The sequence below is a fragment of the Desmodus rotundus genome, chromosome 8 (genome assembly GCF_022682495.2).
Source record: "Desmodus rotundus isolate HL8 chromosome 8, HLdesRot8A.1, whole genome shotgun sequence".
In the NCBI taxonomy this organism is placed as follows: domain Eukaryota; kingdom Metazoa; phylum Chordata; class Mammalia; order Chiroptera; family Phyllostomidae; genus Desmodus; species Desmodus rotundus.
This window is the reverse complement of record NC_071394.1, coordinates 77,339,577-77,354,863: the sequence shown is the minus strand read 5'-3', so window position 1 is coordinate 77,354,863 and position 15,287 is coordinate 77,339,577. Positions and strand designations below refer to the sequence as shown.

The 15,287-nt window shown below is 39.8% G+C and overlaps 1 protein-coding gene and 1 pseudogene across 5 annotated transcripts in view; one reads left to right on the top strand and one right to left on the bottom strand.

Annotated features, from left to right (window-relative positions):
* The first annotated feature begins 7,766 nt into the window (after positions 1 to 7,766).
* SLC25A26 (solute carrier family 25 member 26) overlaps positions 7,767 to 15,287 on the top strand; it is a 159,119-nt gene continuing 151,598 nt past the window's right edge. For 4 of the 5 annotated variants that reach the window (XM_045192198.2, XM_053929642.1, XM_024556619.3 and 1 more), the window contains exon 1: positions 7,767 to 7,902. In XM_045192198.2, the coding sequence (XP_045048133.1) occupies positions 7,870 to 7,902 (33 nt within the window). In that variant the 5' untranslated portion in view covers positions 7,767 to 7,869. The remainder of the gene's footprint in view (positions 7,903 to 15,287) is intronic. The other variant, XM_024556620.3, reaches the window with a different exon arrangement.
* LOC112301334 (U6 spliceosomal RNA) lies at positions 10,369 to 10,468 on the bottom strand (annotated as a pseudogene).

Genomic DNA, 15,287 nt, shown 5'->3' with positions numbered 1-15,287 from the left:
ATTAGGTTGATGCTCTAACCAACTGAGCTACGTGGCTTTATGTAGGGCCTTACTTCTAAAAATGTCAGTAGAGTAATAAAGTATAAAAATGCCTTTAGATGATAACATATCTTTGGTTTTCCTTTTAAATATATAAATGATAAGAGATAAATGTTCCTACAAAATTACCAATGACCAGGATGGGTGTTAACTTTCTGGCCTCTGGGCATCTAGAGAAAAAAAGAAAAAATGGATTACTTTAAAGATGGTAATTATCTGTGGTGTAGTTCATAAAAGTAGTATATTGCTTCTAGGACATTTACAGCAGAAGGTCTTCAGTGGAATGGTTACATTCAAGGCTCAACTTGTTCAGCTGACACGGTGAGCCCAGTCCTGAACACTCCAGAGTACTACTCTGAGTTCACCTGTTTATGATCCCACATTCCTCATTGCACTGTGAGCATTACAACGGCAGAGAATGAAACTCCATCAGCTTTGCTCCCCACACCTAATTTAGCACCCAACAGACAGTAGGCAGGCAGCAAGTTAGAAAGAAGGAGGGGAAAGAAATACTCTACCAGTTTATTTACCTTCTTCCCCTATATCTGAATTGTTATCAATAATGAGTTAATTGACCTAATGATGCAATGGCAGAATTGCTGGCCTTAGAGCTGGACGCTTGCATAAAAATATCAATAATAGTTATTAGATGAAGGGTGCAGCCAAAAATACCTATACCATTTACTTCTGGAGGGTTATTTTGGATAAGTTTTCAAAAGCACTTATTAAAATGCTGAGACCCCAGGAAAAGCGAAGATATTGTCTGTTTTGTTGACCACTATATCATTGTTTTACCAATGTTCTACCAAAAGAACATTATTTTTTTCATCAGCATATTCCTAGTCAGAACAGTGACTAGGACAGTAAATGTTAGTTGAAAGAATGACTTTCTTGTACCAACTCTGCTGGCTGCTAGCTGCACTTTGTTGGAGAAATGTGATGTTTCAGGAATTGATTAGTGATGTCTGCCATGTGCACAATAATGCAAGGTGAGGACATTTGGAACATGGTTGCCATGAATGTGTCAAACCACTCCTCTCACTACACATTTTAGACAGTTGACAGCAAAGAGGAAGACTACAGTATTGGGGGTGGGGGAAGGGTACTGAGCAGGACAACTAGAGTGGCTGTGAGAATTCTGGAAAGCAGATTCTCACTACTTCCATGTATAGCCAAGTATTTTAATGAAAAAGGAAGAATTTCAAGCTTTACTATTATTTATTAATGCTAGTTTTTGTTTGTTTATTTAGTTTTTCCACAAATTAAAAGGTTATGTTGTGCAATGCAACAGTGTTTTAACTTTTCACTAATTGAATGAGGGTACTGATGTACAATGAAAGGTTTTCATATTTATTTATTGAGATTGTGCATGCACTGTGTTAATTTCACACTCTTTGCACATGGATTCCTCTTCAAATTAGAGAAAGAGCATTGTGGCTCAGAGATAAAGGAATGATTTTAAAGAACAAAGAAATGGATTTATAATTCCCTGTCCCAGAGTCTTACATCTTTCTCTGGTTAGGAAGCAGATGTACTCATGATCATTCCAAAGCTAGATTATTTCAAGGCTTTGCATTCAAGATCAGAATGGGAGTGTTTGCAGATATTTTATTAAGAGCTTGAAGGGAATGTGAGGGGTGGAGAGAAAACATTTTATAGCATAAATACAAAGGGTCTTACACTTCCCCCAACTCAAAAATTACAACGTGAGCCAGTGCTATATAAAGCAGCATTCATTTGCATCTGGAACCGAGCATGTTTTATTGCACACATGAGTGACAGTTGAGTTTTCTGTCACATTGTCACATATGCAGTTTGAGGTATGGAACTTAATAATTAATACTTTCTTCTTGCTTCCCACCTTCCTGATCAGTGGAGGCAGTCCGTTGTCCCATTGAAGAATTATTTGTCTGTTCATTTAATAAATAGTTAGACCTGGCCAGCACTTAGTTACAGAGTCAACTAGGGTCATTTGTTTTTCATGGCATCTGTTTTAATTTGGGTTTCTTATAAAATAGACCCTGAGACAATGACTTGAGTGCAAGTAGTTTTTTTTTTTTTGAGGGGGGTGGGTGTGGGAGGGGGAAGACAATCCCTAGAAGTACAAATAAGAAAGTACAGAAACTGAAACAGAAAAGGGGGAAAAGGTGATAAATTATGTATAAAATAGCAGATTAGTGCTGCGGGTAAATAGGGCTCAATTCTCCTGGGGAACCTGTGAGAAATTATGTGGAATCTCCCTACCAGAGCCAAGGTTGGGACCTTTATTTACCCATGTATCTATTGATAGATTGTGCCTGCAAAGCTCCCATGGTGCAGGAGAGGGCACCCAACTAGAGGCGGAGAGACACTCCCGACTTGGGGTGTTGCCAGTGTGCCAAGGCCTGTTTACCAAGAGATACAGATAAGCTCAGGTGAGCCAGGGAGGTATGGGGCAGTGCATCAATAGCATCTTGAAAGCAAAATTCTTGCTTTCTCTACTCAAGGGAGGATTCATACCTGAGCTAGTAAAGCTCAGACTGGAATAGATCCAGGGACGCCATACATGGCTGTGTAGGCCGTGCACTGTACAATTCTGGGGGTTGCTACTTGTCCAGACTGCAAAGTAATTATTGTCCCTGAACGCTGTGCAGTGAACAATCTGTAAAATATTCACATGGACTACATTGCATTCCCTGGAGCCATGCAATGCACAATCTGCAAAGCTGTACACACACTTTCTCTTTATAAGAAAATCCTGCCATGAAGAGTAGATATTATTTTTGGAAGAGTGAACAAATTATTATAAAGCATGAGAGGACATTTTAGAACAAAAGAGACTTCAGTTTATACATTTGCATCAGCGCTGCTATTGGTACTGGTTCTTTCTAAATGATAATCAGGCTCAGGAGATCCAGTACACTTTAACCTAACACCACACTTTCTTTCCTCTTTAGATAGATGCAGGACCACATGCACAGCACCTGTGCCTCATTGGGAGGCCAAACTGCTACCTGAAAGCCCAGGTTTTTGGCTTTCTTCAGCCATACAGGACATGAATAGCTGCCACATATACACAGTATAGGTGTGTCATTTTAGCACAGGGAGGCTGCAGCCTCAGTTTCCCACCAATGCTTTACACCATTCTAGTGCAGTCCAAGGCTGTTCCATTCTCATTGTGGCACCAACAATTAGAGGTTTTACAGCAAACAAGGCAGATACTACTTTCCACATATATCTTAATTTGTGATTTCCAATGAGACAGTATTATAAGAGACAGACTCCGAATTTGTTTCAAAGGTAGGTCTTGATTTCAGCCTAAGGGCTTGATGTTAACATTTTACTCGCAGCCCTGACTAGTGTGGCTCAGTAGGTTGAGCATTGTCCTGCAAACGGAGGGGCCGCTGGTTTGATTCCCAGTCATGGAACATGCCTGGGTCATGGGCCAGGTCCCTGGTTGGGGTCTCATGAGAGGCAACCAATCGATGTTTCCCTCACATGTTGATGTTTCTCTCACTCCCTTTCTCCCTTCCTTCCCCCTCTCTAAGAATAAATAACATATTTTTTGAAAACCATTTTACTCACAGTAGTCTGCATGATTATTTGATGAATGAGAACACAATGCATATAAAACAATGGCCCTATCTGACCTGTGTGGCTCAGTTGTAGAATATTTGGAAAGGAAGATATAGGCATACAATATGTATTTTAGAATGATATTTACCAACTTCCTTTAAAAATTTTCCTGTCCCAATTTTCTTGTCTAAGCTTTCTTTTAGAGCAGCAAGAATTTTTTAAAACATAGAGTACCTGACTATTTAATCAGGGGCACTGACCTGTTTTCCCTTAGATTGTCAAATAAAAAAATGACAACAGCCAACACAACAATTGCTATCCAGTGTGACTGAGTTGAAATTATACCTACTTTCTGTCAAACTAGCAAAAAATATAATATATTGTTGTGTGCCACAGAATTTCAGTAATTATTAGTTTATGTGTGCCATGAGATGAAAGCCGTTGGTATAAGTGGAATCCCAAAGTATGTAGTTTTTTATCAACTTTTTAAATTTAGCATTAGGATTTGAGATTATTCCATGTTGTTGCATGTTACTGAGTCATATTCCATTGTATGGATATTCCATAAAATGTTTATCTGTTCACTAATGGATGGACGTTTGGGTTGTTTCCAGTTTTTGCTATTATAGATAAATCTGTTTGAACAATAATGCAAAAGTCTTTCTATGAACACATTTTCACTTCTCTTGGGTAAATATTTAAGAGGTTCATTGGCAAGCTGGGAGGGGGAAGGAAGCATTTGGGGGATGATATAACAATAGAAAATTTTTCTTTTAAAAAAGTAGTAAAAACATGTATACAAAAATAAGAGGGTCATTGGTTTCCATAAATATGGTTGTACCATATTACATTCCCAATAGCAATGCATGAGTATTCCAGTTGCTCTTCAAAAAAATTTTATATATTTATTTATTTTTAGAGAGAGGGGAAGGGAGAAAGAGAGGAAGAGAAACATTGATTGGTTGCTTCTCATACAGTTCCGAACCCACAACCCAGGCACATGCCCTGACTGGGGATCGAACTGGTGACCTTTTGCTTTGCGGGATGATCCCCAACCAACAGAGCCACGCCAGTCAGGGAGGTTCCATTTGCTCTTTATCCTTGCCAGCAATATTTGTTCTTTTTGGTCTTTTTAATTGTAGTCATTCTAGTGAGTGTACAGTTGTAACTCATTGTGGTTTTTACTGGCATTTCTCTGACGTGATAGTTTCCAATATGGCACCCAAATGATCCTAACCTCCTGGTATTTACGCCTTTGCATAGTCCCATCCCATAATAGATAGGAATGACCTGTGTAACAAATAGGCTGTTGTAGAAATGACAACTGAGTGATGTCTGAGGCCAGGTCATAAAAGATACTATGGTTTCTGTCTTGTTCTCTTAGATCATTCACTCTGGGGAAAAACCTGCTACCCTTTCAAGAGGACACTCAAGCAACCCTTGGAAAGGTCTCTGTGGTGAGGAACTGAGGCTACCTACGAACAGTTAGCACTAATTTCCCAGTCATGGAGTGAGCCATTTTTTAAGTGGATCCTCCAGTCCCAGTCAAGTCTTTGAATACAGCCCTAGCTGATGCCTTGACTGCAGCCTTATGAGAGAGACCCTGAGACTAAACCACTCAGTTAAGCCACTCTTGAATTCGGACCCACAGAAAGTATGTGAAGTAATACAAGTTTATTGTTGTTCTAAGTTTTGGGGTAATTTGTTACTCAGCAATGGGTAACCAATAGAGAGTTTGGTACTTGGAAATTGGATGCTACTGTAACAAACATGTGAACTGTGGGAGTGCCTTTGGCATCAGGTACCAGTTGAAAGATGGAATGGCTTTGAGGGGGCTTTTAGTGAAAGCCTATTGATAGAAACTTGATGGCCTTTGAGGATGCTACCAGCAAGGGCTTGTGGGAAAGTATGGTAGGCAGAATTTTCAAATGGCTCTCAACATTCCTGCCCCCCTAATCTATGTGTTTAGCATAATTGATTCCCTTGAGTGTGAGTAGAACCTGTTAGTATGATATTTCAACCATGATTATGTTGCACTATATGGCAAAAGGGAATGTGCAGATGTAATTAAGGTCTCTTATCATTTGACTTAGAGATATTCAAAAGGAATACTATGCTGGTTAGGCCTGACCTACTAATACGAGCCCTTCAGGTAGACAAACAACAGCATAAGAAACTGCTGGCTTTGAGGAAGTGAACTAGCATGTTTTGAGATGGCCATTGGAGGGTGCCATGTGGCAAACAGGAGGGGATCAGTGTTTTGCAGGCAGCATAGGGAAAGGTGTTCTTGGTAGAGGGAACAATGTGGGTAAAATGAGGAGACTTGAAAGTGTATAGCCTGTGAGCAGTCCAGCCAGTGGGAAGAGTGACAGGAGACACCAGCTCAGAGGTGAGTCTCATGTTAAGGAGCTGGACTGTTGTACATGGGCAGCAAAGGGTGTCATTCAAAACAGGTACGTGACATCACCGTCATCTTTAGAGAGCGCTTCCAATGAGCCAGGAACTAAGGTAACTTGAATGTGTTGTCTCACTTAATCTGTATTAGTACCAACGATGTTTCTCTCATTATCCCTGACTTACAAAGGAGGAAACTCGATCTTAGAGAAGTTATACCTTAGGGAAGGTAATAGCTCAGAATTTGAAACTCTAAAGGTATTCTGCTAATCATTTCTAGATCATCTAGTCTGTAGAGAATAAAGATGCTAGCAGTGGTATGAAAGATTGAACAAGGGCAGACAAGGAGGCTGCTAACGCTGTTACACGGGCTTTGAAGAAAAATGAAGGCACTAAGTAAAATTGCAAGCCGCTCTACTATGTTTTCTGTAGTTTTTAGTTGCCTACTGAACCTCTTGGAGCATCTCCATCCTCTGTAAAATGAGGTTGGTAATGGTTCATAACTTACAATGTGATTGTGAGTATTATGTGAGAAACTGTCTATCAGTCTTCTAACACCACATCCAAGATGTAGTTGGTCCTTAATATATGGCAATTTCAAAGGTATTTATTGAATAAATGTAAAGGCAAGTCCACCTCAAGAAACTTTAATTAAGTACTTAATAAAGTGGTGTTCAAGGTTCGCACACTGGTTGCAGTGAACAAAATGAGCAAGTAGATAAGTGAACAAGTAAACTTTATTTTTTAAAAAAATTGTATTTATTTATTTTTAGAGAGAGGGGAAGGGAGGGAGAAAGAGAGGGAGAGAAACATCAATGTGTGACAGATACCCCAGTCAGCTGCCTCTCACATGCACCGATCTGGGGACCCAGCCTGCAACCCAGGCATGGGTCCTGACTGGGAATCTAACCAGCACCTTTCAGTTCAGACGCCCGCACTCAATCCACTGAGCCGCACCAGCCACGGCGCCAGTAGATAACTTTAAATGCAATAACTGCCAATAAGAAGTGGAGGATATGAAGCGTTTTTCTATACCTTTAATAATCTTCTGATACTGAGTCTGTTTTATAGTAATTCAGACACTTGCCAGCAATATGTTCTTTGCAGATAAAACCAAGACAGAAGCCAAAAAGAAATAACTGATTAGAAACACAACCCCCCCCCCAAAAAAAAACCTATTTTGCCCTTCCATGGATTAAGCAAAACAAACAAATCCCCCAAAGCCCTCACACAAACCATCAGTGTGGTCATTATCAGTGGGACTTGGGGGTGGGGGAGGCAGGAAAGGGTAATGGAGTGGGAGGGGCAGGGATAAACACCAATAGTGAGACAGGACTCCGTGTGGCGAATACACAATACAATACACAGATGATGTATTATAGAATCATACACCTTAAACCTATAAAATATTTTTAACCAATGTCACCCCAATAAATTCAATTAAAAAAACACAATAAAACACAAACCTCTTCCCCTGGAAGTAGTTCTGCCCTTCCGGTGCCCCTCCCTCCACTGAACCCTCCGCAGGTTACACTTTTGCTCCACCTTGCCCTTCATGGGGTACTCCCTGCTCCTGGATCGCATGGGAGGCTTATTTACTCAGGGGACTTCCTCCATCTAGCCAAATCACAAGCTGCCGTGGACACTGGAGGCGAAGACGAGTCCCGGTATTTGGCTCAAACACACTCCCCTGACCCCGCCCCTTCAGCTCCCGCCGAACCGGGTTTCAGGGTTGCACGTGTAGTTGTTGTGATTCGCCGTCACGTGATAGCGGAAGTGCGACACTTCAGGCACCGCCTCCAAGATGGCGGCGCCCAGTGCATTAATCCGTGACTTGCTTCAGCTCGATTAGAAATGTAGCGTTGGTAGTGTTTTCGGACTATGGACAGGCCTGGGTTCACGGCCTCTCTGGTGGTGAGTGCGGGCCGTAGAGTGGGGTGCTCGGAGTGCCGCAGTCCAGCGCTGGCGGAGCTTCTCTGCGGTAGCAGTTTCTTCCGGTTTTGCGCGCGAACTGTCCCCGGCTCACTGGTCACCAGGTCTGGGAGCGAGCGCGGGGCTTCTGGGCCTCCGCCCGGTCCCTTCTCAAGGCCACGTCTGTCCTACCCGTACGGCAGAAAGAGTTGGGCGGTGTGGGGTTGGCTACTTGCCTCATTGTCTTCCGCGCGAAGACAGTTTTCTTTATTTAAAAGCTTCAGTTGGATATAACCGCACTGGAAAACTTAGACATTTTATATAGGAATATATGTAACAAAACAAAACACGTTTATTCGAATCACACAGAGCCCTCCTGTCCAAGTAGGGTCATTTTGCGGTATCTTTTTTCAGTCTTGGAAAATGAAATACCCATTCATTCATCCGGTATATAATCAACATGCTCCTTGTGCTTCAAAGCATTCTTCTAGCCTTTGGGTATATTGATGCTGCGCCATGGGACCAATAAGACAATGGTGCGTAATTCCTTAGAAAACAACTAGAATCAACACTTTTTTAACACTAAAAAAAGTTTTTTAATAAATATCTTTAAACCTTATGGCAGGGGATACTAGATACAGCAGTGAATAAGACAGAGATTTGCTTGTGTGGGGGAGTGGGCAGAACAGGCAAAAAAGCAAATAACTTAAAAAGCTTTTCACGAAATGGTAATTATCAAATGCTTGTTATCGCAGGTGTTGGAGATAAGGCGGTGAGCAAGCTAGAACTGCGCCCGTGGGCCAGGTGGCAGAGACAGAATAGTCAAATGATTGTTGGGGAAAATGGCATCAAGGCTAGTTTCAGAGCGTTATGGAAAAATGTGGAAGGGGCACCTTAGCCAGACTTGTGGGATGATGGTTTTCAGTCTAGATTTGTTGGGGCTTGTATAAGCTAGGTTTTAGAGATGCAGGCAAAGAAATACGTTACCACTTTCAAGGAGTTTTCCTGTCTAGCAGTTGAGGTAGCAGTAGTAGTTTTGACAGATAACATTGTTGTGCCAGGAACTGGGGTGAGCTTTTCGCCTACACCGTCTCATTTAATTCTGTCAAACAATTGAAGGCTTGTTTTATTTTTCCAGATGAGGGAACTGAGCTACAGAGAGGTTAGATAACTTGTCCAGAACCACACAAGTGAGACCCATTTCATGTGTCTGTTGGGGATCAGATTTCAGTCCAGGCAATGTAACATGGGATCCCATGCCCCTAACTGCTCCTTGATTCTGACTCTGAAGTCAGTACCAGTTGCTAAAATCATGAGTGCTCAAGTTAACAATGACAGTGGTTTTAAAATTCATTTAAAGTGTAGTACACATGGTGAAAGGTATACTTGCATTTTTAAAATGTAGATATAGAGGGTAAAATTTGAGTCAAAAGGTACAAGTTTCAAGGAAGTTAGATTTCATTCCAGCTAAAGACAAATCATTTTATTCATTCAGCACACAGTTTATCTGCCATGTATTCTGCCCACTGGCTGCTCTGATTACCCTTGGAGATATGATGGCAAACAAACCAAACTAAAAAAAAACAATACTCTGAAAGAAATGAACTGAGGTAGGATAGTGATATAATGATATTGCAGAACCTTCTTTAGATGGAGTGACCAAGGAAGCCTCTGAGGACGTGACATTTAAAGATCTAAAGGATAGGAAGGGGCAAGACATTTTGAGGGGATGTGGCACAAAGTTCAGAGCAAGCAGCACTTAGAGAAACCCCTAGGTGGAAAGGGTAAACTTTAAAGAGTTTAAAGTGGTGGCTGAGGCCTAGTGGGTAAGAGTAGTATAGGGTGGATAAAACTGGAGAGGGATACAAAGCCAGCAGGGGTGAGTCTGTGTGGGCCATGGGAAGGAATTTGGATTTTATTTGAAGCATAATGGAAGCTAGTAGAAGGGTTTATTATCAAAGTGGTGTGCATATAGAGTGGCCATTTTTTAAGGTTGGTAGCATCTTTGAGAAGGGTGAGTACTCCTGAGGAAGTACTGTTTTGCTTACTACTGTGTTAGCAGTGCCTGACACTTTGTAGGAACTCAACATAACTTGTGAATGAATGAATGAATGAATGAGAGAAAGAAAGAAAGAAAGAAAGGAAGGTACAGAGCCTGGCATGTGATAGACATTTTTTTTTTGTTATTAGTCTCAGGTGTACACCCCAGTGATTAGACATTATAAACTTACTAAGTGATCATCCCGATAAATCTCATACCCATTTGACACCATACACAGTTATTGAAATATTATTGACTGTATTCTTCATGCTGTACTTTACATCCCTATGACTGTTCTGTAACTACTAATTTGTACTTCTAAAATCTTTTTTTTTTTTTTAACCTATCCCCCCAAACTCCTTCCAGTCTGGCAACTGTCAAAATGTTCTTTGTATCTATGAGTCTGTTCTGCTTGTTTGTTTATTTGGCAAAATATGGAACGCTTTATGAGTTTGTGTGTCATCCTTGAGCAGGGGCCATGCTAATCCCTGTATATTTCCGGTTTTAGTGTGTGTGCTGCGGAAGCAGGCCCTGCGGCAGACAGTGTACTCAGAGAGCACTGACTGGTGCCTGCTTTTAGGGAGGTAGTTTGGGACCACGTATTAGCAACCTAAAGATGTCCATAACATTTAACTCAGCAAAGATAATATGAAGCCACGTACACATTAAACCGGAGAGGAATGGTTAGGAAAATGATGGTGGATGCATTTTGTAGACTAGACTATTCAGTGGCTCTTGGCACTAGTGCTTGTGAAGAGCACTAGTGCCAATAACATGTAAATGCTTATGAGATTAAAAAAATAAAATACATAGTACAGTACATATGTACATCTGTTCATGGCTAATTAAAAAGATTAAAATAGTATTCCTAATTAAAAATAGTATTCCATTCATTTTTTGAAAAGGTGCTTTGAAATTCTCCAAGGTAATACAAAGTAATTTGAAAATATTGTTTAATGTATTGATTTGAGAGAGAGAGAGAGAGAGAAAGAGAAACATCAGTTTGTTGTTCCATTTATTTATGTATTCATGGTTGCTTCTTGTATGTGCCCTGACTGGGAATTGAACCTAAAACCTTGGCATATCGGGATCATGCTCTAACCAACTGAGCTGCCTGGCAAGGGAATACAAAATAATTTTGAATATAACATTACAGGCAGACCTCAGAGAAACTAGCATTTGATTCCAGACCATTGTAATAAAATGAGAATTGCAGTAAAGTGACTCCAGGGGAGGGTCTTGCCTTCCATTTAATGTAAAACAAACAAAAACACCTGTCAGGCTCAATAAAGCACAGTAAAACGATGTATGCTTATACATTTTTCTTCTGTTTTTTTTTTTAAATACAAAAAAGTACTTCAGATTTTTTAAAAAATAGCACACCCTTTCTCACATTCCTTTTTCTTCCTGCCTGATTCTTCTCTTCTCTGCCCTTCAGTGCCTCACTATTCCATTGACCTTGTAGTCCATCTACTCACATGGCTTGTTCTGGAATGAAATCAAAAACATCCCTGCTATAGTTATTTTTTAAGCAGTCCTAAATCGCAGTTACATAGTTGCAACTCTTTAATTTGTTGTAGTTAGTAAAAGGACTTTGGCAAGTGTGGGCGCTGTGCAGTGAAAAATACAGGCCATCCTTTGCATGGTAGCGTAGGGCTGTAAAAATGAATGTGCAGGTGGCAATCATACAGTGGTCTTGATGGAAAAAGTTAGTGATAATTTAATGATCTTTAAAAATTCTTCACAGTGTTAAAAATTAAAAACTTTACTTGTTGACTGCAAATGTATAGAGAAATGAAAAATACTCAACTAATATTGAGGACGTTGTAATTTAAAACATTGGAACCATTAAGAATGTATTTCTTTGTTAAAAAAAAGTGTCAAAAATAATTTGAGTACTTGTCATAGAGTCATATAACTTACAGTATAGAACAAACATCTTTTTTTAATCCCTTGGCAAAGTGTCGTACTGCTTTCTAAGTTTGGATCAACTTCCAGCATTTTATCCTGTGTGCTTTCAATATTGGGGAGTATTTCCCAAAGTTCCTTTATTGTGAAAATTTTCCCTGACTTAACTTCCTCTGGGAGTCTTCATCCTTTTCATCACAAACACTTTCCTCATGATGTTGATGAGTTTGCCTTCTCTAAGTTCTTCTGGCTGCATATCTAGAGTCTCAAATGACAATATTCCCTCAGCCAGCTATTTCTGCCATAACTCCATTTATACCTATATGGACTTGAGTATCACTTTCATTGTTAATCACTTTTCATGTATTTGGTGTACTTTCATCTTTGTCGGTCATTTCCCTCCTTTACCAATTTTGTAAAATGTCACTCTGATACTGTAATTTGAACCATGGTGTTGGAGGACTGGATGACCTGTAACTGAGGTTTATGTGTGTCGGTACTGTGCAAAGTCCCAGGACTGCTGTATTTTTCTTTTCTTACTTTAGTGAGGTGCTTCTGAAAAAGCTTTTACATTATACTCATGTTGTATCTGCTCACTGGACCTGCCCTTATGCCTGGGTGTGTTGCCAGGGCGTCTTAGGTGGAGTAAACAGAAGAAAAGATAAGAATGAAGTTATTGGACACATTGTTAAGGGAAGTTTTCAATGTCCTTCATCCCAAATCATTCTTTCTGGAAGGTAACCCTTTAGTCTTCAATCTGGAGTAAAAGGAAATTAATACCTGATAATGAAGCATTATCTCCAAATTTGTAAGGAATTGGGAAGAGGCTTCATGTTCTCAGGGTTGCCTTTATGAGGGGAACCCCCCCAAACTGGAATTTATTTATAAAAAACTGTGTATTCATACTTCACTCACCTTCAAAGTACTCTCCATTTGATGCAGTACACCTATTGAGATGTTTTTTTCCACTATTCAAAACAATTTTTGAACTTGTCAGTTTCGATGCCTTTTAGTGCCTCTGCCATTTTTTGTTTCACCTCTTCCACATTGGCAAAATGTTTTCCCTTGAGGACTTTTTTTATCCTGGGAAACAAAAAAAAGTTGCTTGGGGTGAGATCAGATGAATTGGGAGGGTGAGGCATGGGGGGCCATGCCATTTTTGGTCAAAAACTGCTGAACACTCAGCACAGTGTGGGCAGGTGCGCTGGTAAATCACCCATCATGAAATGGGCAAATGCGTTGAGTCTTCAAAAAAAATTCACTGAAGCCGAACACAGCCTCTCACAACAATGCCAGTTGGTGCACTGATACAGATGACTTCCTAGAACACTCACCTAACAGGAAGCCTATACTATAAGGGGCCCACCCTCCAGAAGATAATTCCAGGTGTTTTTTGCTTCCCCCTCATATGTGACTTGTTTTATTTTGGCACTTAAGTCAGAGGGATCAGATCTACCTTTTTTGCTTGCTTTTGTGTTGAGCAGGCAGTCACCTAGACACAAGTATATTCTGAATTTTGATCAGTTAGTGGAGCACGTGAGGCATCCTTGGAGACAGACCATCAATCACCTAGGACCATAGCTATGATGGAGGATTTTCTTCTGCATCTCAAGTACTGAGAGATGGGACCACCTGCCTTTATTTTTCTTTCAGCATAAGAGGGGTACTGGGAAAGTTTTAGTATGTGACAATTTAGCTGGAAATCCCTTGTTAATGTGCTTTTGTTATCATTTCCAACCCAAATAATATGTGTCCAAATATAAATTTTAAATACTAATTTTTTTTTATGACACAGTTTGAGTAACATTAATGAAATGTCTAGAGAAAATTCAAAGTTTTGGAAAGATAGAGTTACACCCATAGTTTTTCCACCTCACAAATCAGGTATCTTTTACCTGTTTAACCAAACATTTGTTAGCTTTTGCTCTGGTACTTGGGAAAAGTGCCTCAAAGCTATGGTCCCTGCCCTCATGGATTTGTAGTCAAGTAGAAGCAGACGTTAAACTGTAAATAAAACAAAAATTAACTATGTAATTGCAAATGGTGACATAAAGTAACCATTTACTCAGCACTTTAATGTGCTTATACAATTTTTTTTCACATCTAGAGTCCTATCATTACAATTTTGTATTCTGCTTTTTTTGGGTAGTCTTAAAAAAATATTAATCCATAAACTTAAGTCCAAGGATTATAATGAAATTTGAACTTTAGTGTTTCTCGGGTTTTTGAAGTTGCTGAATTTTTCCTGCCACACGTTGCGTGATTTGGCTTTCTGTTGAGTGAGTCTGTGGGTGATTCTCGTCCAGGGAAGAGAACCTGAGGAGAACTTTTAATTCATTATTGCTAATGAAAGACTCGAATTTACATATTTCATATGTAAATTTATTAAATTTAATATATGAGTATAATTTTAGTCTTTTGCATGATTTTTGCATGATCTGATATTGGCATGTCAGAAATGTGGCATCAGCCAGCTTTGAAGGATATTTGTAGTTACATAATACTAAAAATAACTCATTAAGTGATAATTGATTAAGGGTGGGCATTTTGCTAAACATATAACAGACTCATTTAATTTTATTTAATTCTCATTTACTGTCATTTAATTCTCAAAAATTCTATGAAGTATAAATACTATTATTTTCCCCATTTCATACATAAAGAACTATGCATAGGAGTTTAAATAGTTTTCCTAAGGAGACCAGTTAAGACAGAATCCAGGCCTGTCTGTCTGATGCCAAAGCTGTGGTTTTAGGCAATATTTAATCTGAAAATTTCTGGTGAAATGGAAGAATACTCAGGTCAAATTCTAGAACCATTACTGCATTCACTAAACAAAACGGAACCTACAGTCTTTTCCACCAGGAGGTGACGATGAGCAGTGGAAATCGGGGGAAGTCACTGTGAGTGTACCGTAGTGCCATCGGTGGAACTAGAATGTTAGAAAGTAGAGCAGCAGGTGTTACGGCTTTCACTGCCACAAGTGTTGTGGCAGGTCACAACAGGGACAACCAAAGAGTGAGTTAATGCAGTTTTTGTTTTTTTGAACATCACATTTTCATTTGATTCAAAACAACAAACAAGCGCAGAAGCCCTGCTACTTACAAAGTGCTGGAATAGATATTTAGGAGGGTAGAGGTGACTGATCTGGCTTCTGCTCTGAAGGATTTTAATGTCAGACATAATGGTTAATACCAAAATTGAAATAAAAACAAAGTTATATGGGGCAGTCAAGGGAGTAGCATTTAATTCTCACTGCAAGACTGGGGAAGGCTTTAGAAAGAATGTGGCATTTGGTCAGAGCCTTAACAACAGGATTTTGGCAGGGGTGTGTGTGTGTGGTGGAAAGGAACAGGCGACAATGGGCATAGGAAGAGCATTCTAAGTTGAGAGCAAAAGCTAAGCAACAGCACAGAAATGAGAAGTTTCAAGACATGTT